This window comes from Bradysia coprophila, chromosome X, assembly GCF_014529535.1.
Source record: "Bradysia coprophila strain Holo2 chromosome X, BU_Bcop_v1, whole genome shotgun sequence".
NCBI lineage: Eukaryota > Metazoa > Arthropoda > Insecta > Diptera > Sciaridae > Bradysia > Bradysia coprophila.
In genome coordinates this window covers 9,525,232-9,551,342 of record NC_050737.1, presented here as the reverse complement: position 1 = coordinate 9,551,342, position 26,111 = coordinate 9,525,232, and the positions used below count along the sequence as shown (strand labels likewise).

The following is a 26,111-nucleotide window of genomic DNA, read 5'->3' as shown; positions in this document are numbered from 1 at the left end:
TAAGGAATTTGTAAAAATTATTGAAATTGATCAGGAATTAATTGAGGTTATGTTTAGTTATAGTTACATCGCTCATACACACACACGCACGCGCATTGATCTGAATTGTTATTTATCGGCAAAGGAATGCTAAACGTAAGACAATTAATGAAAAGCTTTGTTAACATAGTTTAACGATTTATGAAAATTTGTTACAGAAATTTGAAGTGTTTGATTAAAGAGTTGAAATCAAGACGTGACGTTTCCTTTAACTCAACGACACTCACAAATTTAAAATCCAGCCGACAAGAAGTTGCATTTAGCACCAATAAGTGCCCGTTCGCAACATTCTTCAAATTTGTTTATTTTGGATCAACTTGGATTGACACTTGGATAATCAACTTTTCGAAGTCATTTGGTCGCAATGGATAAGCGTAAAGGAGCAATACCAAAAGCAACCAGATCTACATTTACGATTCCTCCTTTTGCTGGTCGCTCTGGCAAAACATCAAGAAGTCCACCAACAACAAGTCAGACAGCAAACACAACATCCGTCGCAGCTGATGAGTCAATGTATCAGTGTGACGTGTGCAATATCACCGATAAAGGCGACAAAGTTTGCTGTGACTCGTGTACCTTATGGTCACACTTTGCTTGTGTCAACGTAACCAGTGATATTGCCAATCATGAGTGGTTTTGTGGGAAGTGCCAACAAAATAAGCAAGAGCCACTCATCGCCTTGACTAGTGAAACGGAAGTTGCTGCCCCAAGCAACACAGAATATACTGCAAATCCTCCGAACGTGACATATGCACAAATTCCAGCAACGGACGTAGTTAATCCTACCTTGCCACAACCGAGTCAGACAGTGGCTAACGAGCAAATACAAAACATCGAAACTCCTCTAACGCCTCCAAAAATCAACGTCGATCCAAATCGTGCCCGTTCTTATAGATCGAAGTCGTCTACATCATCAGCTCGCAGAAAAGATCTAGCGCTGCAACGCCTAGAAGAAGAGCGAAAATTGGATCAAGAGTTGGAACGAGAGGAGATGGAAAGACGTGCAGAAGATCGGAAACGGCGTGAACTGAAGAACAAGCAGTTTCTGGACAAGAAGTATTCCATTTTGGAACAGGATTCGGACGATTCCTTAAGTTACGATGGGTTCGACGACTTGTTAGGTGAAGATCAGAACGAAAACATCCAGCGCTGGAGACAAAACGTTCCGTTTATGGGCATTAATGCTAACGAAAACCGGGATGATCCTTATCCTGCGATTGGGCAGTCAAAAAATTTACCTGACATGAACAGTACGAACATCGTTAAGGAAACGAAAGATCAAATTGCTAATCCTATGGACGATCCAGTACCAACCATCGAGGATATTGGAAGCGATTCGGCAATCGGCACTAGTGGCAACAGTCCCACAAATTTGAACACTCAAAGAACACATCCGAACATCAACGTTCAATCTACACAGCAGAACACCGTTACGATACCGAAAGTAACGCAGAACGATCCGCCCAAGTCAACGTTTCAAGTCAACACTCAACCAAATTCGAGTAAGAACCAGTCCGTGCCTTCAAGTGCCAATCAACCTCCGAACAGTCCAGTGCAAAATCAAACAGTGGTTACGAATCAGCCACCGACTTGTACAGCAAATTTTATTAGTCAAGCTCAACCAGTAGCATCGAATAGTGTTCAGTTGACCAATCAACAACAGTCGTTTGCGTCGAACTCTCATTCAACAGGCGTAATGTCAGCGCCAACTAACAACCAAACGGTCATTAACACCACAGATGTGGCATCGAATGTTTCAAATGCAGCTACAAAGCAAATGAATACATCAAATACGTTGACCCACCAGCCCATAATGTCCAGCAATTTTCAAACTGGCACGGGATACATACATCCGTTGTCAAATCAACCACTACCAGTTGTCTATCAGCCATATACATCGAATCCGCATGTAACTCATCCAGTGTACCAGCCAGTCTACTATAATCAACATTTGGTTACGTCAGCGAGTACAACGCAACAACCTGGAATTGCTCAGGCTGCTTCTATGAATAATTCACCAGTACCAGACGCTGGCTATCAATCCAACCAAAGATTTACTTACCCTGGCGCGATGAATCTCCCTTACGCTCCACACTACTACACAGCAGCTGCAGCGCCAAATTCACAAATGATTCAAAATCCCGGTGGCGTCAGACAATTAACTGCAGAACAAATCGCTTCTCGTCAAGTCGTACCGAGAGACTTACCGATATTTTATGGTGATGCAGAGGACTGGACTAAGTTCTTCAGTGCCTATCAAAATTCCACTACTGTATGTGGTTACAACAATAGTGAAAACCTCGGTCGTTTACAGAAAGCTTTAAAAGGAGATGCTGAGGAAGCTGTTCGCAGCCTGTTAGTACACGCTGATGCGGTACCTGAGATTATTCGTACACTGTTCTCATTGTTTGGTCGGCCTGAAATAATTATCGACAAAATGATTACCGATATTCATAAGGAACAGGCACCGAAAGATGATGATTTGGCATCAATCCTGAAATTTGCGATCAAAGTGAAGAACCTAAGTCATTCGATTCGCAATACTGGCGTTATGGAACATTTACGAAATCCAACTTTGATCAATGCAATCACTGACAAGCTTCCAGCACAAATGCAATTGAGGTGGGCTTATCACAAGCAAGCTGTAGGTTATACTGACCTTGGGGTTCTTGGAGACTGGCTGAGCCAGATCGCCGAAGCGGCTAGTCTTGTAGTACGAAGAAGCATCAAAACCAGTTCGAAGAAAAAAGAACAACAAAAAGATCAGCAAAGTTCAGCTAAACCAAATCCAAGTTCAACGAAGCCAAATACATACGTCAACACACAAGTCGAGAACACATCAGAGAAATCGAATTACCAGTCAGCCACAAAGTTCAAAACGTGTCCTGCTTGTAACAATAGTTCCTGCTCGAAGCTCTCTACTTGCAACAAATTCAAGGAGATGAATCGTAGCGATAAATCGCTCGTAATCAAAGAGAACAAATTGTGTACTCGATGCCTGGGTGGTCATCACTTCTTTCGATGTCGGTCTAATTTGGTATGCAAGGTCGAGGGATGTAAAGCTAAACACCATACATTGCTGCACAATCCGGAGAAACCGTCTGAGACACCAAACGTCAATAGTAATCAAGGAAATGGTGAAAAAACCTCACCAGATAAATTCAGCACAAAATGCAAGTCACACAAACAACACCGTATCCAGACCGAACGACCGTATCGATATATTTCGTATAGTTCCAATTACCGTGTTCGGCAAACAAACATTTATTCATACGTTCGCATATCTGGACGATGGATCAAATATGACTACAATGGAAGCTAGTCTATCCAATGAATTGAATTTAAAGGGCACGTCAGCTCCAATTTGTGTAGATTGGGCATTCGGGTACACCCATTCAGTGGAATCAAAAACAGTTTCGGTGCGAATCTCTGGACGTTTTAATGGATCCGAACAGTATGAATTGGATAATGTGCGAACAGTTAAGGAACTACATTTGCCGACACAGTCGATTTCACAACAGTGGCTTGATCAGTATAAACATCTTCGTGGCCTTCCAATAACTACATACGAGTCGGTAAAACCGAGGATGTTAATTGGCCTACAGTATTCCCGTTTAACTGTTTCGCTAAAAACGATCGAAGGAAATGTAAAGGAACCATTGGCGTGCAAAACTCGATTAGGTTGGGTAGTTCAAGGCCCGAGCTACGACCAAAACAACCAACTGGAACGCAAGTATAGCATGAACATGTGTGAATGCCAGTCTCATGACATCAAATTGCATCAGTTGGTAAAAGAATATTTCTTAAACGAAAACTTGGATGTGAAAATCCCGAACGCTGTGCTGGAATCGAACGAAATACAAAGAGCGAAGCAGATCATGGAAGCAACCACATCGAAAAAAGATGGTCGATATGAAACCGGACTGCTGTGGAAATATGATCGAATTGAACTTCCCGACAGTTACCCAATGGCGTTAAAAAGACTGCAATGTCTAGAGTCTAAAATGTCGAAAAATCCACAACTCGCGGACAATCTACGAAATCAGTTCCGGCAGTTTGTGGACAAAGGATACATCAGGAAATTGACACCAGAAGAACTTGAAACGAAAAGCGATTCACCAACTTGGTACTTACCAACATTCCCAGCATTCAACCCTAAGAAACCGGAGAAAGTTCGAATTGTTTGGGATGGCGCAGCCAAAGTGATGAAAATTTCTCTGAACTCCGTGCTACTAACTGGACCAGATCAACTCATACCGTTGCCCGATATACTTCGCAGATTTCGGGAACGACTTATAGCCATGATTGGTGATATAAAGGAAATGTATCACCAGATCAAAGTAATTAAAGCTGATCAGAATGCTCAACGATTCTTATGGAGAGATGGTGATTCATCAAGGAAACCTGACGTATATGTAATGCTGGTTGTATCGTTCGGCTTAACATGTTCACCAAGTCAAGCCCAATTCATAAAGAACAAAAACGCACTCGAATTTATCAAAGAATTCCCGGAAGCAGTCAACACTATCATCAACAATCACTACGTGGATGACATGCTCGACAGCGAACACACTGTTGATGCTGCCGAAAAACGAATAAAAGAGGTCAAATTCATTCATCAAGAAGGTGGCTTCGAAATTCGCAATTTCATCTCTAATTCGAAGGAACTTCTACGAAGAATCGGAGAGAATACCGAATCGGAGAACAGAAATATGAACATCAGCGTCGAACTTGGTACCGAACGCGTTCTTGGCATGTTTTGGAACATGGAAACCGATTGCTTTACGTTCTCATTGAAATTCACAAGAATCAACGAGAATATTCTGTTTGGAAAACAGTGCCCAACCAAACGAGAAGTTTTACGCACCTTGATGTCCGTGTTCGATCCGCTTGGATTGTTGGCTAATTATTTGATTCACATCAAAATCCTAATACAACACATATGGCGAAGCAACGTGGATTGGGACGAAGAAGTAACTCCGTCGATTTTCAATAAATGGTTGGCATGGATCAAAACATTACCGAGCGTTGAAAATATCCAAATTCCCAGACTATACTCGCCAAAGTTATCTCCAAATGCGCCAAATTCAATCCAGCTACACATCTTCGTTGATGCAAGCGAAGAAGCCTATGCCACAGCAATATATCTTCGAATCGAAGACGACGATGGTATCGATTGTTGTTTAGTCGGTGCTAAAACCAAGGTGGCACCAAATAAACCAACTTCAACACCTCGATTGGAGCTACAAGGTGCGGTGCTAGGAACTCGCTTGGCAAGCAGTATCAAGTCCAGTCAAACGTTGAAGTTCGATAAGCAAGTTTTCTGGACCGACTCTCAAAACGTAATGGGGTGGGTTAACTCCGAAGCTAGAAAGTACAAGCAGTTCGTGGCATTTCGAATATGTGAAATTCTGGAGTCATCAGATCAAAACGAATGGCGATGGATTCCGTCCGAACATAATGTCGCTGATGAGGCAACTAAATCAAAAGAGATCGCAAGATTGGATTCGTCATCTCGTTGGTACAAGGCTCCAGAGTTCCTGTACGACAAAGAAGAAGATTGGTTCAAAGACCAAGGCGATATCGAATATTTTACCGAAAACGAAGTGAGACCAAGCTTTTCAATGGCTTGTCGTGAAATCATTCGACCGCAAATCATCGACATTGAAAGGTTCTCTCAATGGAATCGGCTTGTTAGAGCTCAAGCATATGCTCTCAGATTCATTTTCAATGTTCGCCATTCACAACAAGAACGTCAATTCGGGCCGCTGGTACAACAGGAAATCCTCGATGCCGAAAATCACTTGTATCGTCGTGCACAGTCAGATTGTTTTCTAGACGAGATAGTGGTAATGAAGCACAATCAAAATAGACCGCTAAAAGAGCAAAAAGACTTCGAAAAGTCTAGTATTCTACGCACTTATTCACCATACATCGACGAAGACGGTGTTATTCGAATGCGTGGAAGAAGCGATGCAGCCACCGTTTTATCGCACGACACGAAACGTCCAATCATCCTTCCAAGACGTCATCGGATTACTCGTCTCATTGTGGATTATTATCATCGACGTTACAAACACATCAACCATTCTACTGTCCTCAATGAAATCCAACAGAAATTCATTATACCGGCTCTTCGTGTGGTCCTGAAAAGCATTAGAACATCATGCCAAAAATGCAAAAATTTATCGGCAGAACCGAAGATTCCCGAGATGGCCGAGCTTCCTCCTGGGCGATTAGCGGCGTATACTTTACCATTTACTTTCGTCGGAATAGACTTTTTTGGCCCGATAAGAGTTAGAAACGGAAGAAAAACGCGAAACCGTCCAGTGATCATGGAAAAAAGATGGGTTCTATTGTTCACTTGCTTAACGACACGAGCCATTTGGATGGAGATCACTCATTCACTTGAAACGAATTCCTGCGTTATGGCCATCGACAACTTCATTTCGAGGAAAGGCCAGCCGAAGAGAGTCTTCTGCGACAATGGTACGTCGTTTCACGGTTCGGAAAAGGAGCTACGTGACGAATTCAGTAAAATAAACCAAAGGGACTTGGCAGAAAGATTCACTAGTTCTGAGATGGAATTCAGATTCAATCCACCGGCTACTCCACACATGGGTGGAGTATGGGAACGTCTCATTCGCACAGTCAAATCATGCCTTAAACAAACAATGCTAACCAGATGTCCTAACGACGAAATGTTAAAAAATCTAATCGTGTCGGCTGAGAATATCGTCAATTCAAGACCGCTGACTTACGTGGCATTGGAATCGGCTGATGAAGAAGCATTAACCCCGAACCATATCTTGCTTGGATCTTCGAATGGAAGAAAACCGTTGGGAGAGTTCCCCGACAAAGACTTAGCAAGAAACACCTACAAAGCCGTACAAATTCTTGCGAATAATATTTGGCGGCGATTCGTCTTGGAGTACATGCCAACACTCACCAAAAGAACAAAATGGTTCAAGCAAATGGAGCCGATCAAAGTCGGTGACGTCGTGATAGTAGTCGACGAACGGAACGAGCGTAATACATGGCCAAAGGGAATCGTCGAGAAACTTATGCCTGACAAAAGAGGAATTGTGCGGCAAGTTATGGTGCGAACAGCTAAAGGAATTCGACGACGATCTGTTGGGAAGCTAGCCGTTTTGGATGTGAAACCGCCCATGGAAGATGTCAATCAGGACTCAATGGTGTCGATTCACGGAGAGGGGAATGTTGGGCAGCAACACATGACCGGCAACACTGATCTACATCCATTTCATTCAGCAACAGGATTGCCTGATTCTGCTGTAAATTAGTGACAGTCGTGGTACCGGAAAAACATTTGTTCTTTTGATTTCATTAGAAAACGGCCAAGTGATTCAAAGCTCGAAGTAAATTTAATTTAATCGTAAAATCGATCCGTTCAAATCGATCAATTATTTCTTTTAATCGAAGTACGTAGTGTGTTGTGTTGTGAGATAACGATTGTTGCTAGCGGAGTTTGCCAAGGAGGTAAAAATTGATTTTTTCGTGAAGCACCAAGTGTGCAGGTTTTCATTTGCAGTTTGATTGATTTACAGGCGAAACGTTCGCGGAACATTATAATTACACGAATCAACAGCCTGTGTTGTAAGCTGTCGAATCGTGAACTGTAAGGAATTTGTAAAAATTATTGAAATTGATCAGGAATTAATTGAGGTTATGTTTAGTTATAGTTACATCGCTCATACACACACACGCACGCGCATTGATCTGAATTGTTATTTATCGGCAAAGGAATGCTAAACGTAAGACAATTAATGAAAAGCTTTGTTAACATAGTTTAACGATTTATGAAAATTTGTTACAGAAATTTGAAGTGTTTGATTAAAGAGTTGAAATCAAGACGTGACGTTTCCTTTAACTCAACGACACTCACAAATTTAAAATCCAGCCGACAAGAAGTTGCATTTAGCACCAATAAGTGCCCGTTCGCAACAATTACGTTGTAACTGATTCCCGAATCTTGTTTTTCTTTCCAACGATAGACGAGTAAAAAAGACGCAGGTTTTGTTTTGATATTGTCTAAGACGAAACCATTTTGGTGTCCTATGGTCGGCGAGATGGTCGGTGTCGTTGTCGGATTTTATCACCCGGACTAACCGACTATTACAGTTGATCACGTGAAATAGAACATTATCGGATGTCAACAGCCTCTTTATGACAATAGTCTCGCTATTATGCATTCATTCAGCGGATGAACTGCTCCGACTAATTTCGGTCGGTTGATTATCTAATTATGCTAATATTGAAATGAAATTTAAGTGGACTGTTTTGTGTACTCACACTTGATACATTGAGAAATTCTGAAAAGCACCTTTTCGGATCTGTGGTTTGTTTGTTTGTTTGCACTTTAGTGGTGATAAATCAATTTCAATATTTAGAGATGGAAAGTTTTTTTTTCTTGGTTCATTCAGAATGGTGCATATAAATGGAAGAGGATTCCGATGACCAGTATCAGTTTATTTTCATTCATTGACTAGAGCTGACCGTTGGTGATAAATCAGATTTTTGTGTCAAATTTGTTTGTAAAATGAAATACTTGATTCTCTCGGTACTCCTAGCTACTGTGGTGAGTACTCTTCCTTAAATTTTTTTTTTAAATATATTGGTCGTCAGAATTGATCCAAAAGGACAAAAAAAAAATCCATTAAGTGATCAAATTCTATACTCATTTAGGTCTATGCCGACCATGACCACTGGCAAATACAAACCGCTGAAAATCTTCAATCATACCGTGAAGTGTGTGTTACTGAACATGGAATTACCCCGGAACAAATAGCCAAATACAAAAGCTGGAACTTCCCAGATGACGAAAAAACTCACGTCTACATCAACTGCATCTTCAACAAAATGGGACTGTTCGACGATAAGACCGGTAAGATCTAGCGGATTGCGGTAAATAATTTAAAAACAAAATTCTGATTCATCGCTTTCTCGCATGCACTCGCCAGGATTCAACGTTGACCACTTAGTGTTGCAATTGGGACAAAACCAGAACAAAGATGAAGTTAAGGCCAAAATTGAAAAATGCGCCGATAAAAATGAAAACAAAGATTCGGCTGCTGTTTGGGCATTCAGAGGTATGAAGTGTTTCATCGCTGAAAATCTACCACTCGTACAGACAAGTTTGAAGAAGCCAGCATAAGGAGTTAGCTTTTTGTGCAAGCCGTAAAAGAATCCGCAATATTCTACTGTTGATGATCGTATGCTGTTCATGAATTTGTTTACGTAAATAGTGAGATTTTAGTGTTAATGTTTTTCAATTAAAGATTTTTAGTAAACTAAATTTTTACTCGATGTAACAAAAGGATTTTCTTATTTCGTATTTAACCTTTTAAGTCTGGCTAGCGTTTCGACAAAAAGTATAACCATCGTTTGTTAAAATCATCGCTTAGTGTTGAGTGAACACTAGCTCATCGTCATTTTGTTGATAAAGCAGAAAGCACACGAACAATTTTGCGTTGCTGCCATCTACAATTGTACTGTGTTTTCTATTGTTTAGCCTGTGCCTGTGGTGAAAATCGTAATACAATGTGAAATAATGCATAATTGTCGACCAGAGCAACTCAGAGTAGCTCGTTTGAGCTTAAGAGATGAGTACAAACCAAATTTACATTAGAACAAAAGAACCGGCTTGAGACTATTCTCATCAAGAGATGTTTGTGCAAGTTTCTAAAGCCGAGCATTTTTCGAAAATTCTGCGCAGAAAATGAATGCGTTCCATGTGTGTGTAACACACAGTCTTCGCGATGAAACACCAGGCACGACTAGCACGACTACCACACGAAAAAAGTATAATGTTTTTGTGCTGTCACAGTAGTCATGGTGAACTAAAACAATAACATTGGAATTTCAGTATTTATCGTTCAATTCGTACATCGTATTCGTTGCTATAATATAACCACACAAACAGAACAGTGTCGCAGAATGCCATCAGAAGGTAGTCGAAACACAGAACCAAAGGATGAAGGTAAAGAATTAGAAAGCACTGTTGATCAAACGGGAACAACTATTGACACCGTAACGGAAGAACCACCACCCGTTCGTGAAATCACCCAAACAGATCGAATAAATAAAAGATTGTTGGTGTCCCTTCTGGAAAACATGAACAAAAATCAATTCTTTGACATGGGCAATACAGCCGGACATGATGCAGCTGATAGTTCTGAGAATCCAGACACTGATGCTGACTGGAAGTGAAATGAACAAAATGTGTCATTGATGTGCAGTAATGAAAGGTTTATTAAAGATTTTGTAATTTGAAGGCTTTGTTCTTTGTTCCACATTGTGCGCAGTTCTGTATATGGAGACGGAATCTCACGAAAATTAATCACAGTTCGATAAGGTTTCCGTTAAGAAGACTGTGTCGGAATGTGATATTTGATATTCATAAAACATCGCTAACAATGAATATGAAGGGAAAGGTATTAGTGAATGATGAGCAATTAAGCTGAGTATTTGGGCAAAATGTACCGATATTAGTATATTATGTAACTAGGACCAAAAAGGTGTGTTTTTGACCTAGGTGGTGAATACGGCCGAGGGTACAGCGGAGTAACATATATTGTTCTAGATATTCAGGTGGACCAAAAACGTTCCATTCTCTAACGATAGAGAGAGAGAGAGACAAAACGGGAACAAATTTTCTCACTCTTTCGTCAACTTTTTTTTTCGGAATGTGGCGAATACGTCCTCGGACTCCGATCCACAACCTGGGTCAAAAACACACCTTTTTGGTCCTTTTTACACAATATACTATTTAATCAGTTCGACCTCTCCAACTTTTAATAATACCATGGCACGTCGACATGGGGTAATCTGGCACACCATAAAAATTGATGGTGTACCAGATTCACCTCTAAGGGGCGAATCTGGCACAGTCATGACTTTTTGTTACATGTAGTAAAAGGACGCATACTATGATCGCGAGGGCCAGATTCCCCGATGCCATAGAAGCATTCAAAGAAATGTATTTTTGTGCTTCCTGAAATCCATATCGAGGTCCAGTTTTTCTAGATTTCTCAGTCGATTTCCAACATTATTCAATTCAGTTGTAATTTCGTATCATAAAATTCCAGAAAAACATTTATTGTCGTCAACATCAACATCGAATTTTATCAACGGAACTTTTATATTTTCTACACAAATGAAATGAAAGTGCATTGCATTGCCTGTTGTTGAACAAAATGATCAGCATGAGTTAATGGTAAATGTTTCTAAATCCTATTAGTATTATGTATTGAGTAAGTTCGTTTTGAAGGTTATTTTAATTCCAAACGAATTACGCGAGATTTAAACACTGTGTTCAATGTGGGGAATTGACAATTTATACATGGTCATGGTCAATGTCGAATATTTTACGTAGTAATTCTGTGATCATTGAGGTCGTCATTGAGGTACAAGACAATCGGATGAGTAAGAGAAGTTGAAAATGACTATAAACAAAAAAAAATGAAATTACCCTTTTTAAATTGGTCGAAATGGTAGTCTTTCATCAATGAAGGCACTCTACTCTTTTTGCAAAACGTGCGGAATTCAAAAGTTTATTTTCAGACGCAAATACGCTTATTTGTTTGGAATGATTGATTTTAGGCAATTTCGAACGAAGTAATGACAACTTGTGAAAATTTCTAAAATCAATCGTCACAAACAGATACTTTCACATGCTTCTGTACCGTAAGCTATGCCTTTGATTTGATGTGTTTTTCTGCGTCCATAGCATTAATAGTTATTTGAAAACAACACCAGTTAATCCTCCTGTTTGTAAAATTAAGTCTGTCAGTTGTAGTCTTTAGTTTTTAAGTTAAGTCAAGTATTAGAAAAGGTTTTTGTCTAGTTTTCCTTTCGCCTCTCGCTGTCAGTCGCCATTTATATAAATAACTAACACATTAACGCTAAATTAAGTTGAAAAGCCGTCCTTAGGCTAAACACTTACTGCAAGTGAAATATTATTATTATATTCGTAATTTGTATTTTTTTTGAATAATAAAGTTCGTTAAGTATTTGAAAACAAGGGATAAAAGGTTGAATAGTAGAGTTTTCGTGTGAATTTTGTTGATTGGAGGCGAAATCAAGGTCAATAAACACACGAAAACGAGACATTCCATTTTTATTCCGAGGTAATGGATTTTCTCTAAAAGTGAAATGTGCATCTAACGTGTCGTTGCGGTAAAAACTAAAAGTAATGAAAAAGAAAATATCGATGGTCCATAGACATTTTTCCATTTTGGTAAGTAGAAAGTGCATCTTTTCCAACTATAGAAAAATGTATGGAAAAACTAAATTTCTTCACAAAAAACTTTTCTACTTTCACTGCAAAATTAAATGCTAAACTTTCATTTTTACAGTCGGCGACTTTCAAATGACACATTTTGTTTCAGCTGATCCTCTGATATAGAGAAATGTGCTAATAGTTATTTACATAACTAGGGATAAAAAGATGAAAAGTAGAGTTTTTGTGTGAATTTCGTTGATCCGAGGCGTAGCCGAGGTCAATAAACACACGAAAACATGCTGATGGCATCATGCTGCTTGAAACATGAAAAGTACGGTTCTCGACGCATGTAGCATGTAATAGTATTACTCGGCTTTGCCTCGGATCAACAAAATTCACACGAAAACTCTACTTTTCATCTTTTTATCCCTAGTCATGTAATAGTACATTACTATGCAAGGGAAGTAAAGTGATATCTCGTATCCAGATGAGAAAAAGTATCCGAGGGCGGCAGCCCCAGGTACTTTTACTCATCGTGATACGAGATATCACTTTATTTTCCGTGTGTAGTACGACGTTTTACTATGCGAGTGATGTAAAGGTTATTGCCTATGCATGTAATAGCCTTATTACATGCACCAGCATAGTAAAATACTATTCATGTGTCGGGGCCGAAAATGAGGGAGTTTTGAGATTTTTCTCTGGTTTTCAACCCCTTACATGCAAATTTTGTTGAGTATCTGTTTTGGACGATTGATTTTAGGCACTTTCGCATGTACAACTCGCGAAATTGCCTAAAAACTATCGTCCAAAACAAATACACAAATAACTATTAAAATACTATTCGCTCTCAATTAAATCTAGTTCACAAAATGAGATGATCTCGCTGCACAGATTAAGCACTAAGATTAAATTATAAGAAGTAGCAGAAGTAAGCTTAACATTGTTGAGCGCTTAGTTGGTGTAAAGGTATGGTATAGTAAAACTGTCCGTCGTTTCAATTTCTGAACATCAATAAATTTATTTTAGTGTCAATATCATAGTAGTTAGTAGGTACATCATTCCAAATTTTCTTCTTTTTGTTTTGCTCCACAAATATTATTATTTTTTGTCTACCACATTCAATAAGTTTTTTTTGTCAATTTTAATTTTCTTTTCTTTTCTTTTTTAACCTTAAATGACATTCACGGTCAAGCTAGAGTATTCAATTGTTTTCATTTATTTGATTCATGGCTGCCTCAATATGATGCTCCACTTTGGCTTCGGCGTCGACCGTTGGATGACTGTATCCCTCCAAAAAATAGCACGTACCTTCGGCATTTGTGTACTCCTTGGGCAAACAAGATGTATCTCGCGGTTGCAAATCGAAATGATTGTAGTCGTCATGCTTGATCAACCAACTGGGAAAAACAATTTTTTTTTTTACTTTCGACGGTATGGTGGGACGAGAAAATCATTTGTTACTCTTTCGTTGTTGGGCTTATGTTGATCTTGCGCTCAACGCTTCCCGATTCAAACTTGTTGGCAATAGTAACATTATGTCCGAACAAACAGTATCTGGGCATTTTCCTTCCAACCACTCCAGCAAGTACGGTACCTGTGTGGATTCCGATTCTCATCTGGAAGAATTTATTGTTCAATGGACCATTCAGTCTTTCAATAGTTTTTCTTTACCCTAATATGCTGTCCATCATGAGTATTATGTTTCGAACAAGCGTCGATCATACGAAGAGCCATCCATGCCACCTACGACAGACAACCAGATAAAATCGATTTCAAATTTAAATCCATTTCTTCTCATTCTTACTTTATGAGCATCATATATGCCAGCTCGATGCAGACCGCTCGCAACACAATATGCATCGCCAATCGTCTCGACTTTGTAAACATCGAAGAATCCGCAAAATTCGTCAAAATCCTTGTACAGAAGTTCTAACATGCTAATGACCATGAAAGGTGTAGCAGTCGAACAAATACTCGTAAATCCAACGATGTCACTGAAGAGCATCGTAACATCCGGATACGTTTTGGCTTCGATTGATGAACCTGATGGGAAAGGATTCAGCCTATGAACAAGATAAAACTATAGAGCGAACGAAAAGCATTTGCATACCCAGCCACAAGCTTTCAGCAATCTCTGCCGGAAATATCAAATGCAACAGACTGACATTCTTCTTTCGCTCCTTCATTACGGCCACGTTTCCCTCTTCGATGGAACTTTTCAATTTGTCCATGCGTCGGCGAAGGCCGTCCTGAGCTCGTGCCTGTTCGCCAACCAGAATTACTTCCCTGGTTGCGTCATGCAATGGAATGTCGGATATGAAAAGACCGTTGCAAGTAAGCCCGTCTAGGCCATCCAGAAATGGTGATCCGATAAATAGAAGCGAATTTGATTCGGGACAAAATACCATCTGCCCTTTGATCTCCAATCCCTGCATAAAAAAGTGCAATGGATGCTTAGCAATTAACTTCTTTTTGACACGCTGCGGTAAAGAATGTTACCTCGGAAGAAAAATCGGATTTTCCAGATGGCACTTTTAAAGCTATTAGAAATGGAGTATTGGTTCGACGTACAATTTCCCTAAATTTTAACGACAAGCCCATTGGTCTTTTGAATCGAAAATACGTAGTTGCTAGACGTCCATGAGTCGGAAGTGAACTTTTGTAAAGCTTAGTAAAGCCTTTGCCTGTAGGATCGAAAGAAGATTAAAAAAATACCAAATTTCGAGACTCAAATCACAAACCCATTTGTACAAGCTCGAGGTTCTCATTCATAATAAAATGCCATGGAAACGCTTTGCAGAACGTGGCCGGACTCATCTTCAAATCCGAAGCGGTGCTGGTGATTGCCTTGCTGGCAATCTCCTCCTCATCTTCCTCTTCCTCCGACGATTCTTCTTCATGTTTTTGAGTGAAAAAATACCGATACCGTTTGAAATCTCCCTCGACCGGCTCAATCGTTATACTGACATCGATGCCATACAAAATTTTTGTCAGCGCTTTCAGCGATCCAAGCAGTAGCCAAGCGATTACCGGTCGTTCTGAAGTGAAAATCAATTCACCTTCACCGGCACAAACGAATCCCGTGTCGGAGACGTCCTCTTCTTGTAACTTCAATACATCGTAGACACCGTCTAAGGAGCCCAAAAACTCTTGCAAATCACCGCCCAGACATCGAAATGCACGCTCAATTATCCCCGAACAGCATGACGTTATGAGTTCCTCACCGAGTAGAACCAGTATTTCGCTAGCCGACGCTTCTGTTTCATCAAAAAATGGGCTTTTGTTTATAAGAAATTGTCAATGTGATACAGTCCGCTCAATTTAATTACCGTCCATTTCGAGTAACGAGTCCTGAATGTCAGCCAGGTAATCATAGTTTGGGTAAATGGCCAAGGTTTCAGGTTGTACTTTTCTATCAAGTAAAAATTTAACGATTCAGTAAAAGCGAAAGAAGCTGGACAATAAAAACTTATTTGGCCACAAATGGATCGACTAAAAGTGACTTTTTAAAGAGTCTACGTTCGTGCTTGTGTCTCAAGAGATATATGAAATAACCAAAAATCTGCACTGTTCACTTACAAATTGGTAATACCAGGCCATCTTCCGCTGTATTTCGAGATGAGTGATGTTATTGCAATGTTAATATCATCGTTCTGGAAAAGGACATAAAATTCGCATGCTTAAGAACACGACGGAAAAAAAATCCGACGCCAAGGTATTCACTTACTGAAGGAGCAGTTAATAATTGAATGGCCAATTGTAAATGCGTTAGGGCTAGAGCATCATCTGGAATATCAGCTAGGTCATCCTCAATATTCCAATTGGCATCAGCAACGGATGCCTGTCGCACCACTGGTTCCGTTCGACGAGCAAAAGGACATGCCATGTTATGTTAATGCGAACTGTTAATGGAATGTTGAAAACGGAAAAATATTATTTTCCTTTTCTGCAAAGCATTGTCGAATATATCGTGCCAAATATTAAAATATTAAATCCCAAACAATTTAGTTAAAATAAATAACGGCCAATAATTTGGTAATTTGTCCCAGTCATTAATTTATGAATTGGAAAACGTATTTTCATGTCATTAACGAAAAGTTAATCATTACATCAATGGATTGACTCTAATAGTTTTTTAATGAAAAGCGTCCCAACGACGTTCACACAATAATTATAAAAATAATTTTGATGTAATGAGAGCGTATTGAAATGAACATTTCACGATAAATCGATTTTCTCGAAAATATATGTCGAATTATGATAGCTTATTATGCTTGCTCTGCAATTCACTTGACCTGGACTCGGAGCGCATTTAATTGGTATTCACTTTGACTTACCAGAAGTTATCGGAATGTTTTTCAATCAAAATAAAAGTCGAAGCTTTGATTTTTCACAACCAAAAAAACGAAACAGAAAAAAGTTTTCTTTTCTTTTGTCAATGCAATTGGTGAAAACTTCATACACAGTTTGTTGATCTGAATGAAAGCTTGTTTGCGAAGAAGGAAGAAAAAAAAAGAAACATACAATCTGCGCATGTAAAAATTTGCGAATTTTGTTTACTTTGGACACAAAATGAGCGAATTGGAGATATGAGAGGGAGTCTACGCAAAAAATGGCATTCCGATTCGGAAAGGAACAATTTTCGTCGTTCATGTTATACGCATCTGGTTGACTGGTAAATTAATTGTTTCTTTGTTTATACCAGCTTTTGCTGAGCTTTATTTCAAGCTTTGCTAATGGCAAAGCAAATATTTGGTCAAGTTTTCATCACCAGCAGTCGGGGGCTTTATTAAGGAAAATATTTTCTCGAATTTTCGTGAAATTCAATGGATTTTCAAGTGTTTTGTGATTTTTACGATTCGGTAAATATCATGAAAATTCGTCGATATTAAAGAAAATTCACAAAACCATTTTCGTTTTAACAGGCCCTGCTTGTATATTTGTTAGCCAGCAAAACGTCGTGCGCTTTTCGACACTTTTTCTCTCTTTAAATCTATTTCAAAGCATATTTTCCCAAATGTTTATTACTGTTTAATGACAGGCTAAGTCACCGATTAGCTTAAAATACAGTGACTATTCACGGGAAAAAGTTTTCCTATATTTTCCTTAATTTTTTCGATATTTCGTAGATTTTTCCGAATTTTCCCAAATTAAATTCTTAAAAATTAAAGAAAATCTAGAAAAGAAAATATGGGAAGATTTGAAAGATTTTATAGTTGAAAATTTTAAATTTTTCACCGGTAACGTCGTTCCCCACAAAGGGGAAAAAATAAGAAATTTCATTTCGAGGATGTTGTTTGTGGTCAGAGCAGGGTCAACACAACGTTTTTCACAACGTCGCATTGTGCTGATAGAAAAAAGGTTTTCTTCCTGGAAACAGTTCGTATATACAGAAACTCAGAAAATATTCCCAGAAGTGTCACTCCCGTGATCCCGCATTATTGTCACCAGCGTCGCATTGTCTACATCAAATATTGGAAATAATTCCAGAAAGATCCTTAGATCGTGTTAACATGGAAAAATACTAGGTCGAATCGGTAATGCTTCATCATTAATCTAGTCAGTGATTTTCATAATTTGAATTTAAAATAAAATCACGGAAATTTTTGAAAATTAGGGAAAAAAATCCTGAAAATATGTTCTGGATCGCCATTGAATTTTCTGTCGTTTTTTTCATTTAACAAGTCTACTAAGTCTCTACTACTTCTCTTGTTTTATGCAATAAACTAACAAGTATGGTCTGTCCATACAAACCGAAGGAAATATCGATTTCATATAAATAAACTGACCTCCCAATGAAAATCCTCCTCTCGATACAAATTTTGATTTTGACATACCATACCTATATAGATTATACTTTCATTGGTTTTAAGTATCTGATACAAAATCTTCTACTTCAATTATCTTAGGTGCATAAGTGTTACTATCGTTATTATCGTTGTGCTTATCGCTCATGTCATTGTCTCACAGTAACGACTCAAATTGCTTTAGAGTGATATCGCCAAATCTTCAGGTGATTGGGGAACAAGCGGTCTCCGATTTTAACGAGTGATGAATGAGTTGGATTCGTCTTTCAATTCAAGGAAACACGTATCTTTCACTTTTTCTAAAAAAAATGTGTTTTCTGTGAAAAGCGTTCAAAAGTGAAGACATGCCAGAGGGTACCAAAAACAGTTTTTCGACAATAACTCAAGAAAAAATTATTTTAAATTGTTGTAATGTTGTACGACATGCAAAAAAGTTGCTGCCAAAATGCAGATTTTTTCGTTCTTTCCGGGGGTTCTACAGCTGGAACAGCATCTGGAACGGTACTATGGCAGTCATTTTTTATCGTCTACTATTCTTTTACGTTATCAATAGAAAAACGCTTCGCTATGCCACGAATATATCAGATCCAATGTTAGTAATATCAAGAGAAAAATTATCAAATTTTTCTCGCAGGATTTTAGTCAAATAAAGTGTTAGCGGATAGCAAATGGCCTCAGGACTCCGGAACAGTAATTAGTTTTTCTCCGTCCAATTTGAAAAATACTATTCGTACCACGGACTAAAAGTCTTTTTTAGCGAATTCGATTCCAGACCTCGCCTTCGGCTCTGTCTGGAAACTTCTCACACGTTAAAAAAAGACTTTTAGTCCTAGGTACGAAATGTACTATTTCAATCGGACCAATATTTGCTACGTGATAGGAGTTTGGAAAAACGATATGATCAAGTGGGAGCGAACGGTCTCCCGGCATCTAGAGGTCTACTAGAACATACAAAAATTAAAAAAAGTTCAAAAAATGTTTTACCGTCGTTTTGGTATAGCACCAAGTTTCACCGAGGTGCAATTTTCAAGAATCTTGTAAGTGAAAAAGTCATCTCTTTTGGGTGAATTTTTTTCGAGCTATTGTTATGATAGCATATTTTGAAGGTATTTCAATAGCGCATCCAGCAGGTATCATTTCATTTTCTTATTGTAACAAAACGAAAAACTGTCAAAGTTCTACTTTTACTTTAATTGCATTTAAATTAATGGAACAATTACCTACGACTAATACACTATACATTTCGTGCAGTCGCACTGTTCACACATGTTGAAATCAATATCACCAAGATTATATACTTTTTGTCAAACACATCCACCATATTACAACGAAATTTAATTTAATATTACAGCGTAAACTATCACTTTTCTTAAATATCACTAAATTTTCTTTGGCGTACAGCAAATTGTCCCGGCAAATCCAAATTTTCGATCACATTGTGGGAATAGTCATTTGTGTCGGTTTGTGTATGTATCGATTTGAATTTTTCGACTGTGGCCCTGGATGGGATAATACTTAAAGTTATTCCGAATTGAGCAAAGTAATACGTTGACATCACCAGAAACTAAAAACGCAAAAAAAAAACAATTATTATTTTTGTTGAAGTAGGAACAGTACTAAACTCTGGAATGCACTTACAGTTCTGTACGATATAGGCGAATAGAATTTATCAAATGCAATCACAGCATCAGAAAAAACAAACAGTACGCTCGCAATCGCACAGACATTGTTGATCATGGAAGACGTTCGTAAGTCCTGAAAATTAAATTTAAGAAAAAAAGATCAGAAAATTGTCAAATTGGTTCGATGCTAGTATGAGTTTTTACTCTAACATTCCCGAAACGGACTATGGCTCTCCAGCACATCGTTAGGAGCAGAACACCATAAACAGGTAAACCAATTAGCAGTACCGTGCTGTCGATATTTTTGTACAGGAATAAAATTGCTGAAATCATTAGGAGACAGGAATTAGCTCAGACTAAAGTGCGGTTCGAAAATGTGCATACCGATCGCTCCGAAAATATACAGAACCAAACCAATCCATAACTTCAATGGTTTCCAGCCGAACGCTGATGCGTAGACAACCTGAGCCACTCCGAACATTACCATTCCGAATGCAAATAGGTCTACGTTCAGTAAAGCATCACCGAAACAGGAAAATATCAGACCCATGAATATTTTATGCGAATAAATGTACCTGGCAGGGTATGATAAAGTTGTATGAATATTTGTTATAATGTGCGGCACATTCAAAGTTTCTATTCAAAACTTACTCCCTTTCAAAACGCAGGCCATAAAGAAGCACAAATATCATCAAGCATATAATTGGTGCACACTTTACAATAGTTGTCCATACCAGATTGTTGTGCTCAAATGCAATCAATAGGAAGTAGATGATCACAGCTACGATGAACGATATCAATTTTGGTCCAACATATTTTACCTGTCATTAAGAATATCAAATTAGAATTTAGACGAAAGTAGAGAGAAACTAAATTTAGACGAGATTTCTATTGAATTAGTGATCAGATGACACACAGTCTATCATTCGATTTTCCGGTATATCGATGGATTCTTTGAAAAACAGCCTACGAATCGAATCGATTTTTTGGTGGAATCATTTTTATGACAGGTATTGAACCCTAGTATGCAAAACCACTTAGAAAATCCGGCTCCAGTGGGAAATGACCGAAAAGTGCAATTTTCTTACTTGTCTTTCTTCTACATATGAGGAGGGACATGGACAAGGCAGACCCATTTAGAGTACCACTCATGCTTGAAGTGTGTTGGTTCTGTGTGTTTTCGATGTCATCAACATCGCTTTGAAAAAACTACGATTTTCAATGGACTAAAATGGGTGACCTTCTGAGAGTGTTGTAGCTCTGTTAGAACCATTTTCGATATAAGAAAAATACCTGCCTATACTGTACTATGTCTAAGCTTTCTAACGAAACCGCACAAGTATGATGATTTGTGCTACTACGACTGTGTGGCATCTAAAGAATTGAGATGAAGTAAAGGGTTTAACAGTTGACATGGTACTAACATTGACACTGAATTAACAAGCTCCAAGTTTGAAGCTACTGCTTAAGAATTTTTTTCATCAGCCTCCGCATATTTTCCATAATCTTGCTAGGAAGAGTGCTATGCAATTGACCAAAAGAAAATCATAAGTTTCTTTCATGTGATTGTGTGAAAATACAGTTACCAGTTGTGTGCGCTTTAAGCTTATTCAAAGCTTTTAGCTGAATGAAAGGCTTTAAGCGTAAATATTCAAAGTTCTCTATTTTCCAAATGTAAAAGCTTTTCAGAAAAAATGAAAATTAATGTTGCTAATCTACCCTTAGACATCAATCATTCAAAATTACATTCTTAAAGTCAAAACAGAAAATATGCAAGTTCACTTATCACTATATGATGTGTGTAATATCCACATGCATACCTACATTGTTCAGTTAATAGACTGTGTACTCAATATTTTGTGTTTCGATAGAATGGAATGGATGTAGACGATGTAGACAGAAGTTAACGTAAAACGACATAATAGAAAACGTTCGTTCAACCGTAAACTGTATTCATTGAACCCATCATATGCTGTCTGTGTTGAAAACACTGGAAATTGCAACAACAACTGATAATGTGATTCTCTTTTACCTAAATGAATCTATTGTTTATTGATAAAAGGTCGTTCTGTATTTCGAATGATCCACAAAACATTTACCGAAGATACGTACTCTTTGTTTCAACAAAGATTGGTTGTATTAAAATACTTACAAGTGCCAGTATTTCACCCATGTTATCATTTGATTTGCTCTCAGGAAGATGTGGTTACGATACAGAATTTAATTTTTACTTAAGATAAAACTGATAAAACGTTTGGCCGTGTGTTACGATTATTATTCCGAGTGCTAATGAAAACATCAAACTATCAAATTGAGTGGTAAACAACCGAAAAATATCACATTGAACGACCTGTTCATAACGAGTCGTTTGATAAAACTGATTTTTAAAAACAAAGCGAATCTTTTGCGAATATATGGAGAATCTGTGTTTTATATATCGCAAATATTGTTCTGTGGTGTTGTGGTTATCTGTTTGAAGATGTGTGGGCATTTTATAGGAATAGAGAAAGAGAGAAGTGGAGAGAGAGTTTTCTGCAGAAGATAAGAGAGTTTTCCGTTTTGCATTTTATACCGAAATCATATTTTATATATACGCCGTTCATTATAGTATAGTTATATGGGATTTTATGGATTTTATGTTTTGCACAAATGCAGGCTTTAAGTGGAGTTACACGACTATATATTATCGAGTGGTAAACATAATCGTTCAGACGGGTCATATTAAAGCCGAACTTGTTTCGTCTTTCTTTTTCAGATGAAACTTTATATAAAAGTACTAAAAGTCCTCACATACTAACCATATATTCTAATGAGTCTAGACACCGCAACTAAAGCGAGGACTAAAGCCGGACAGTGTATGCTTGCACGTTTTGTTGGAAGTGTATGAACAGTGAACAGTCTTATCTTAGGCCTTCTAATTTTTTAAGTAAGATGTATTCGGTTGCTAAAGCGCTGATTTGGGGCGAAGGTCGATCGATACTTATGCTAATAAATTATCGATATTAGCAACACAGAATTGCTCTTGTGTTTTCAGTCTTAGGCGCACCATATTTAAATGATTGGTCTAAGAGTATGAGTACTGGAATCTTGAATGTTGAAATTAATGTTGAATTTTTAACGGAGTGGTGACCAACTCCATTGACAAAATCTGTTAGGATTAAATGGAGGTAAATGGTAATCAGCCTTGTTATATACACGGGACTACTATTTAGGACATTTTTGTAGAATTTTAAAGGTTGTGTGACATAACTTTCGATGAACATTTTTTAAAGGAGAGGACGGCGTAGCGAAGGTAGATCGTAGATAAAAATTTGCTCTTACTTATTGGCGAAATTAAAAAGTTAGGAACTGTTTACTTGCGAATGGGAAGTCACAAGTTTATCAACCTGAGCACAATCAAAAAATCATGTCACAACCGTTTTGGAAGTCGTTTGACTCTTGATGAATCTCAAATGCATCTCGAATTTTTATCAATTGAAAAAGTTCTTACTCTAGCATCTTAAATCTGTACAATGCGAAAGGCTCCTCCAAGTTTCTAACCGTAACCATATGCAGTACAGAACACGGCCTATTTTCTAGAAAATGTTAGAAAACATTTTCAGCGTAAATTTGTGGAGGATTTCTGGTCAACATTGTCCCATTCACTAAAAAGCGAAAACGTTTTCTGTTCAACGGATTTTTATTATTCAGATCGGTGAATGTTTTGGCGAACATTCACACTTTGCAATGAAATCTATTTCGGTTTGGTTTCCTGTTCGTTAACATATCGCACGTAAATGGTTGGGACTGGTGTCGGCTCCGGAGGCTTTTCCAATTCATCCAAATACGAACAGGCAATTGCCAGCGTGCTTCCGTCGTTGCTAAATGACAACGAAGCAATGGACGAGTCATAGTGATGGAATTGGCAAAGGCGTTTCTTGTTGAAACCATCCCAAATGTTTACGAAACCGTCGGATCCACCTGGTAAATGCAGAGAAATGTTGTGCTGAATGGTCAGTGGCTTTACGATTTCGTTCTCACTTACCCGTTGCAAATGTGTTGTATCCATTATGGAAACTGATTGCATTCACCGGATGGATGTTCTCAATGTTGTTTTCCTTCATGCGATGACATTTGAATGCGAATTTCCGTTTTTGTACTTCCGGATCCGGATCAAAGTATTCCACAGCCACACGACCCTCAATCGAACTCATCACATAGCCTTCTTTGTTCGGTGAAATTTTGATTGCTCTGGTTTGGTATTTCAGCGACGATTCGCGACGAATCAGATACTGGTGCATGTTCCGTAGATCCCAAATGATAACTTTTCGTTCCGAAGTGGCAACCGCAATCTTCTCATCGATCACACTCATTGAGTAGACTCTACCATTGCATTGTTCGTATGTGCCGACGCATTCTTTCTCCCGTATGTCCCATATTTTAATGGTCTTGTCCCAACTGCCCGTCAGTATTCCATTCACTTTTGTCGCTACTTCCACACATTTTATAGCGTCGTGATGAGTGCCCAATATGGTTTCAGCTTGAGAATTGAGATCGCAGTGTTTGAGCGTATTGTCCAAACCGCCGCTGACAGTATTTGCTGGCCCCTAAAACACAAATAATTCGGATATGTGGGTGCGTTCGTACACTTCAAACACTTGATGTTATTTACCTGAAAGGCGCAGTCTAGTACAGGAGCGTCGTGCAAGTATTTTTGTCGCACCGTATTGGCCACTGTATCGTATAAATGAACTGTGCCATCCCAAGAACTTACGAGCAAAAATTGGTTAGACGTAGGGCCGAATTTCACAGCTGAAATAACGTCGCTGGGTGCATTGTTCAGTTGAATTTCCGATTTACTCATGATGGGTCGGTCACAGGACCTTTTTATTTAACAAATTTGTAACGACACGAAAAAATGGAGATTTTTGAATTGCTTGTTTGGTTATGTGTTTGTTTGACGGCAATAAAATGTCAAATGAAATGAAGCGCACCACCCGACGAGAAATATTACAACTACAATCAACACCGAGAGTGAAGTTACCTGCGAATCATATTGTCACTGCTCTCACTGCTGTCATTTGAATCCGTTTGAAAGATGTGTGAGCCAAGGTTCAGAACCTTGGTTTGAGCTACTAGTTTCGATTGCATTTTAACCATTTTATGAGATGCTTAACTGCTGGTTTCTTGAAAATCTACTTCCTCGCAAATTGAATGAAATGATAAATGAAGTAAACGAATTCGCGAAAGAAGTATGAAGCTTTTCTGGTCAGACTTAGACTTACCAACACAAATATATTTGCCCTTTATGCTTTTAGGTTATTCGCTCCATTGATAATAAGTGTTAATCGGCTTCAAAAAGCAACGAAAACCGAAGTAAAGAAATAGACACGGTAAATAAATAAATATAAAAGTAAAATAAATGTTAAACCGTATAACCTTTGTGCAGAATCTTTCCACATGCAGGCTCTGCATAATGGGCAACAATCAAATTCCACGACGGATGTTGGAACGCTCCGCTAGAATCTGTAACATGTCAAACAGGTAAATTAAAATTCAGAGTGTCTTCCGACTCCTATTTAGCATTAACTTCAATCGCTTGATATTCGTATACTTCATTTATCATTCATCTACTTAACGCGTTTTAAAATCAAGAAAGGGGAATTTTGTTAAGCTTGTTGAGGTTAGGTATGCACACGTTTTGTCATAGGTGCTCAATTTCGCTTCACAATATCTATTAACACAATACATTCACAGCCGATTTACTTTACTATCGAAGAAGATTTCTTAATATTAAGTTCATTTACGAGCAATTTTTTCTGTAAATAAACGCGAAAATCACACTTCTTAACTTTCGTTCTTAAAATATAGACCTGTAGAACTGATTATTACTGACAAGCATACACAACTGGTGCTGACCATACTGACACCTTTTCAAAAATCGACTAAAACTTCGGTACTAAAAATTAAAAAAATTCTGCTCTACATAAGGGGTGTCCAAAAAACTAAAGTGCCAAAACGTCCACTCAACTATTCCTATCGCTTTTCGTCATTTATTGATAGCTTAACCATGTAGCCATTCAAAATAAAACAAATTTGTCATAAGGTCCACACTAAGTCGACTTCCTCTTCTTTTTGGTTTTGCTTTGTTCCGAAGTTCATATAACATGTAAACGATACGAAGATATTTTCAAACTTATTGCCCTTGCCCGTATAGACTGTTATGATCAGAGCGAGAGATCCGAAGACTAGTTAATTTAACTTGCCTTGGGGTACTTGTCAAAATATTTCTATCTCTTTCATCATAACACTCTATATAAAAGAGTTCAAAAAACAGAACACATCACAGCGCCTCGATTCTCATACGTTCGTAACTTGACAGTTCTTATTGGATTTTATAAACGCAACTGTCAAGCT

General features: G+C 38.3%; 6 protein-coding genes across 7 annotated transcripts; 3 read left to right on the top strand and 3 right to left on the bottom strand.

The window, feature by feature from the left end:
• The first annotated feature begins 403 nt into the window (after positions 1-403).
• LOC119085703 lies at positions 404-8,340 on the top strand. The gene is made up of 3 exons (XM_037196152.1): positions 404-3,004; positions 3,195-7,814; positions 7,877-8,340. The coding sequence occupies exons 1-2, from the start codon at positions 404-406 to the stop codon at positions 7,341-7,343; spliced, it is 6,750 nt and encodes a 2,249-aa protein (XP_037052047.1). The 3' UTR covers positions 7,344-7,814; positions 7,877-8,340.
• A 139-nt stretch (positions 8,341-8,479) lies between these two features.
• Positions 8,480-9,371, top strand: LOC119080961 (general odorant-binding protein 99a-like). Its single transcript, XM_037189597.1, has 3 exons — positions 8,480-8,638; positions 8,746-8,944; positions 9,021-9,371. The coding sequence occupies exons 1-3, from the start codon at positions 8,600-8,602 to the stop codon at positions 9,212-9,214; spliced, it is 432 nt and encodes a 143-aa protein (XP_037045492.1). The 5' UTR covers positions 8,480-8,599; the 3' UTR covers positions 9,215-9,371.
• A 491-nt stretch (positions 9,372-9,862) lies between these two features.
• LOC119081010 lies at positions 9,863-10,333 on the top strand. Its single transcript, XM_037189694.1, has one exon. It carries the CDS (start codon positions 9,997-9,999, stop codon positions 10,267-10,269), a length of 273 nt encoding a protein of 90 aa, XP_037045589.1. The 5' UTR covers positions 9,863-9,996; the 3' UTR covers positions 10,270-10,333.
• A 3,119-nt stretch (positions 10,334-13,452) lies between these two features.
• Positions 13,453-16,791, bottom strand: LOC119080508 (head-specific guanylate cyclase). Its single transcript, XM_037188916.1, has 11 exons — positions 16,624-16,791; positions 16,014-16,188; positions 15,866-15,939; positions 15,616-15,698; positions 15,028-15,543; positions 14,786-14,970; positions 14,397-14,715; positions 14,091-14,329; positions 13,958-14,029; positions 13,748-13,902; positions 13,453-13,683 (listed from the first exon to the last, which is right to left on the bottom strand). The coding sequence occupies exons 2-11, from the start codon at positions 16,170-16,172 to the stop codon at positions 13,488-13,490; spliced, it is 1,998 nt and encodes a 665-aa protein (XP_037044811.1). The 5' UTR covers positions 16,173-16,188; positions 16,624-16,791; the 3' UTR covers positions 13,453-13,487.
• Positions 16,792-19,260: 2,469 nt separating this feature from the next.
• Positions 19,261-22,165, bottom strand: LOC119080736 (lysoplasmalogenase-like protein TMEM86A). Of its 2 annotated transcripts, none has more exons than XM_037189282.1 (6): positions 21,868-22,165; positions 20,367-20,536; positions 20,100-20,290; positions 19,920-20,038; positions 19,732-19,848; positions 19,261-19,657 (listed from the first exon to the last, which is right to left on the bottom strand). In XM_037189282.1, exons 1-6 carry the CDS (start codon positions 21,886-21,888, stop codon positions 19,463-19,465), a joined length of 813 nt encoding a protein of 270 aa, XP_037045177.1. In that variant the 5' UTR covers positions 21,889-22,165; the 3' UTR covers positions 19,261-19,462. The 2 variants fall into 2 exon arrangements, with proteins under 2 accessions (XP_037045177.1, XP_037045186.1); XM_037189291.1 differs by having other exon boundaries at positions 19,926-20,038; positions 21,868-22,161.
• Positions 22,166-23,375: 1,210 nt separating this feature from the next.
• On the bottom strand, positions 23,376-24,674 carry LOC119080712 (mitotic checkpoint protein BUB3). The gene is made up of 3 exons (XM_037189178.1): positions 24,367-24,674; positions 23,740-24,301; positions 23,376-23,675 (listed from the first exon to the last, which is right to left on the bottom strand). The coding sequence occupies exons 1-3, from the start codon at positions 24,556-24,558 to the stop codon at positions 23,449-23,451; spliced, it is 981 nt and encodes a 326-aa protein (XP_037045073.1). The 5' UTR covers positions 24,559-24,674; the 3' UTR covers positions 23,376-23,448.
• Between the last annotated feature and the right edge of the window lie 1,437 nt (positions 24,675-26,111).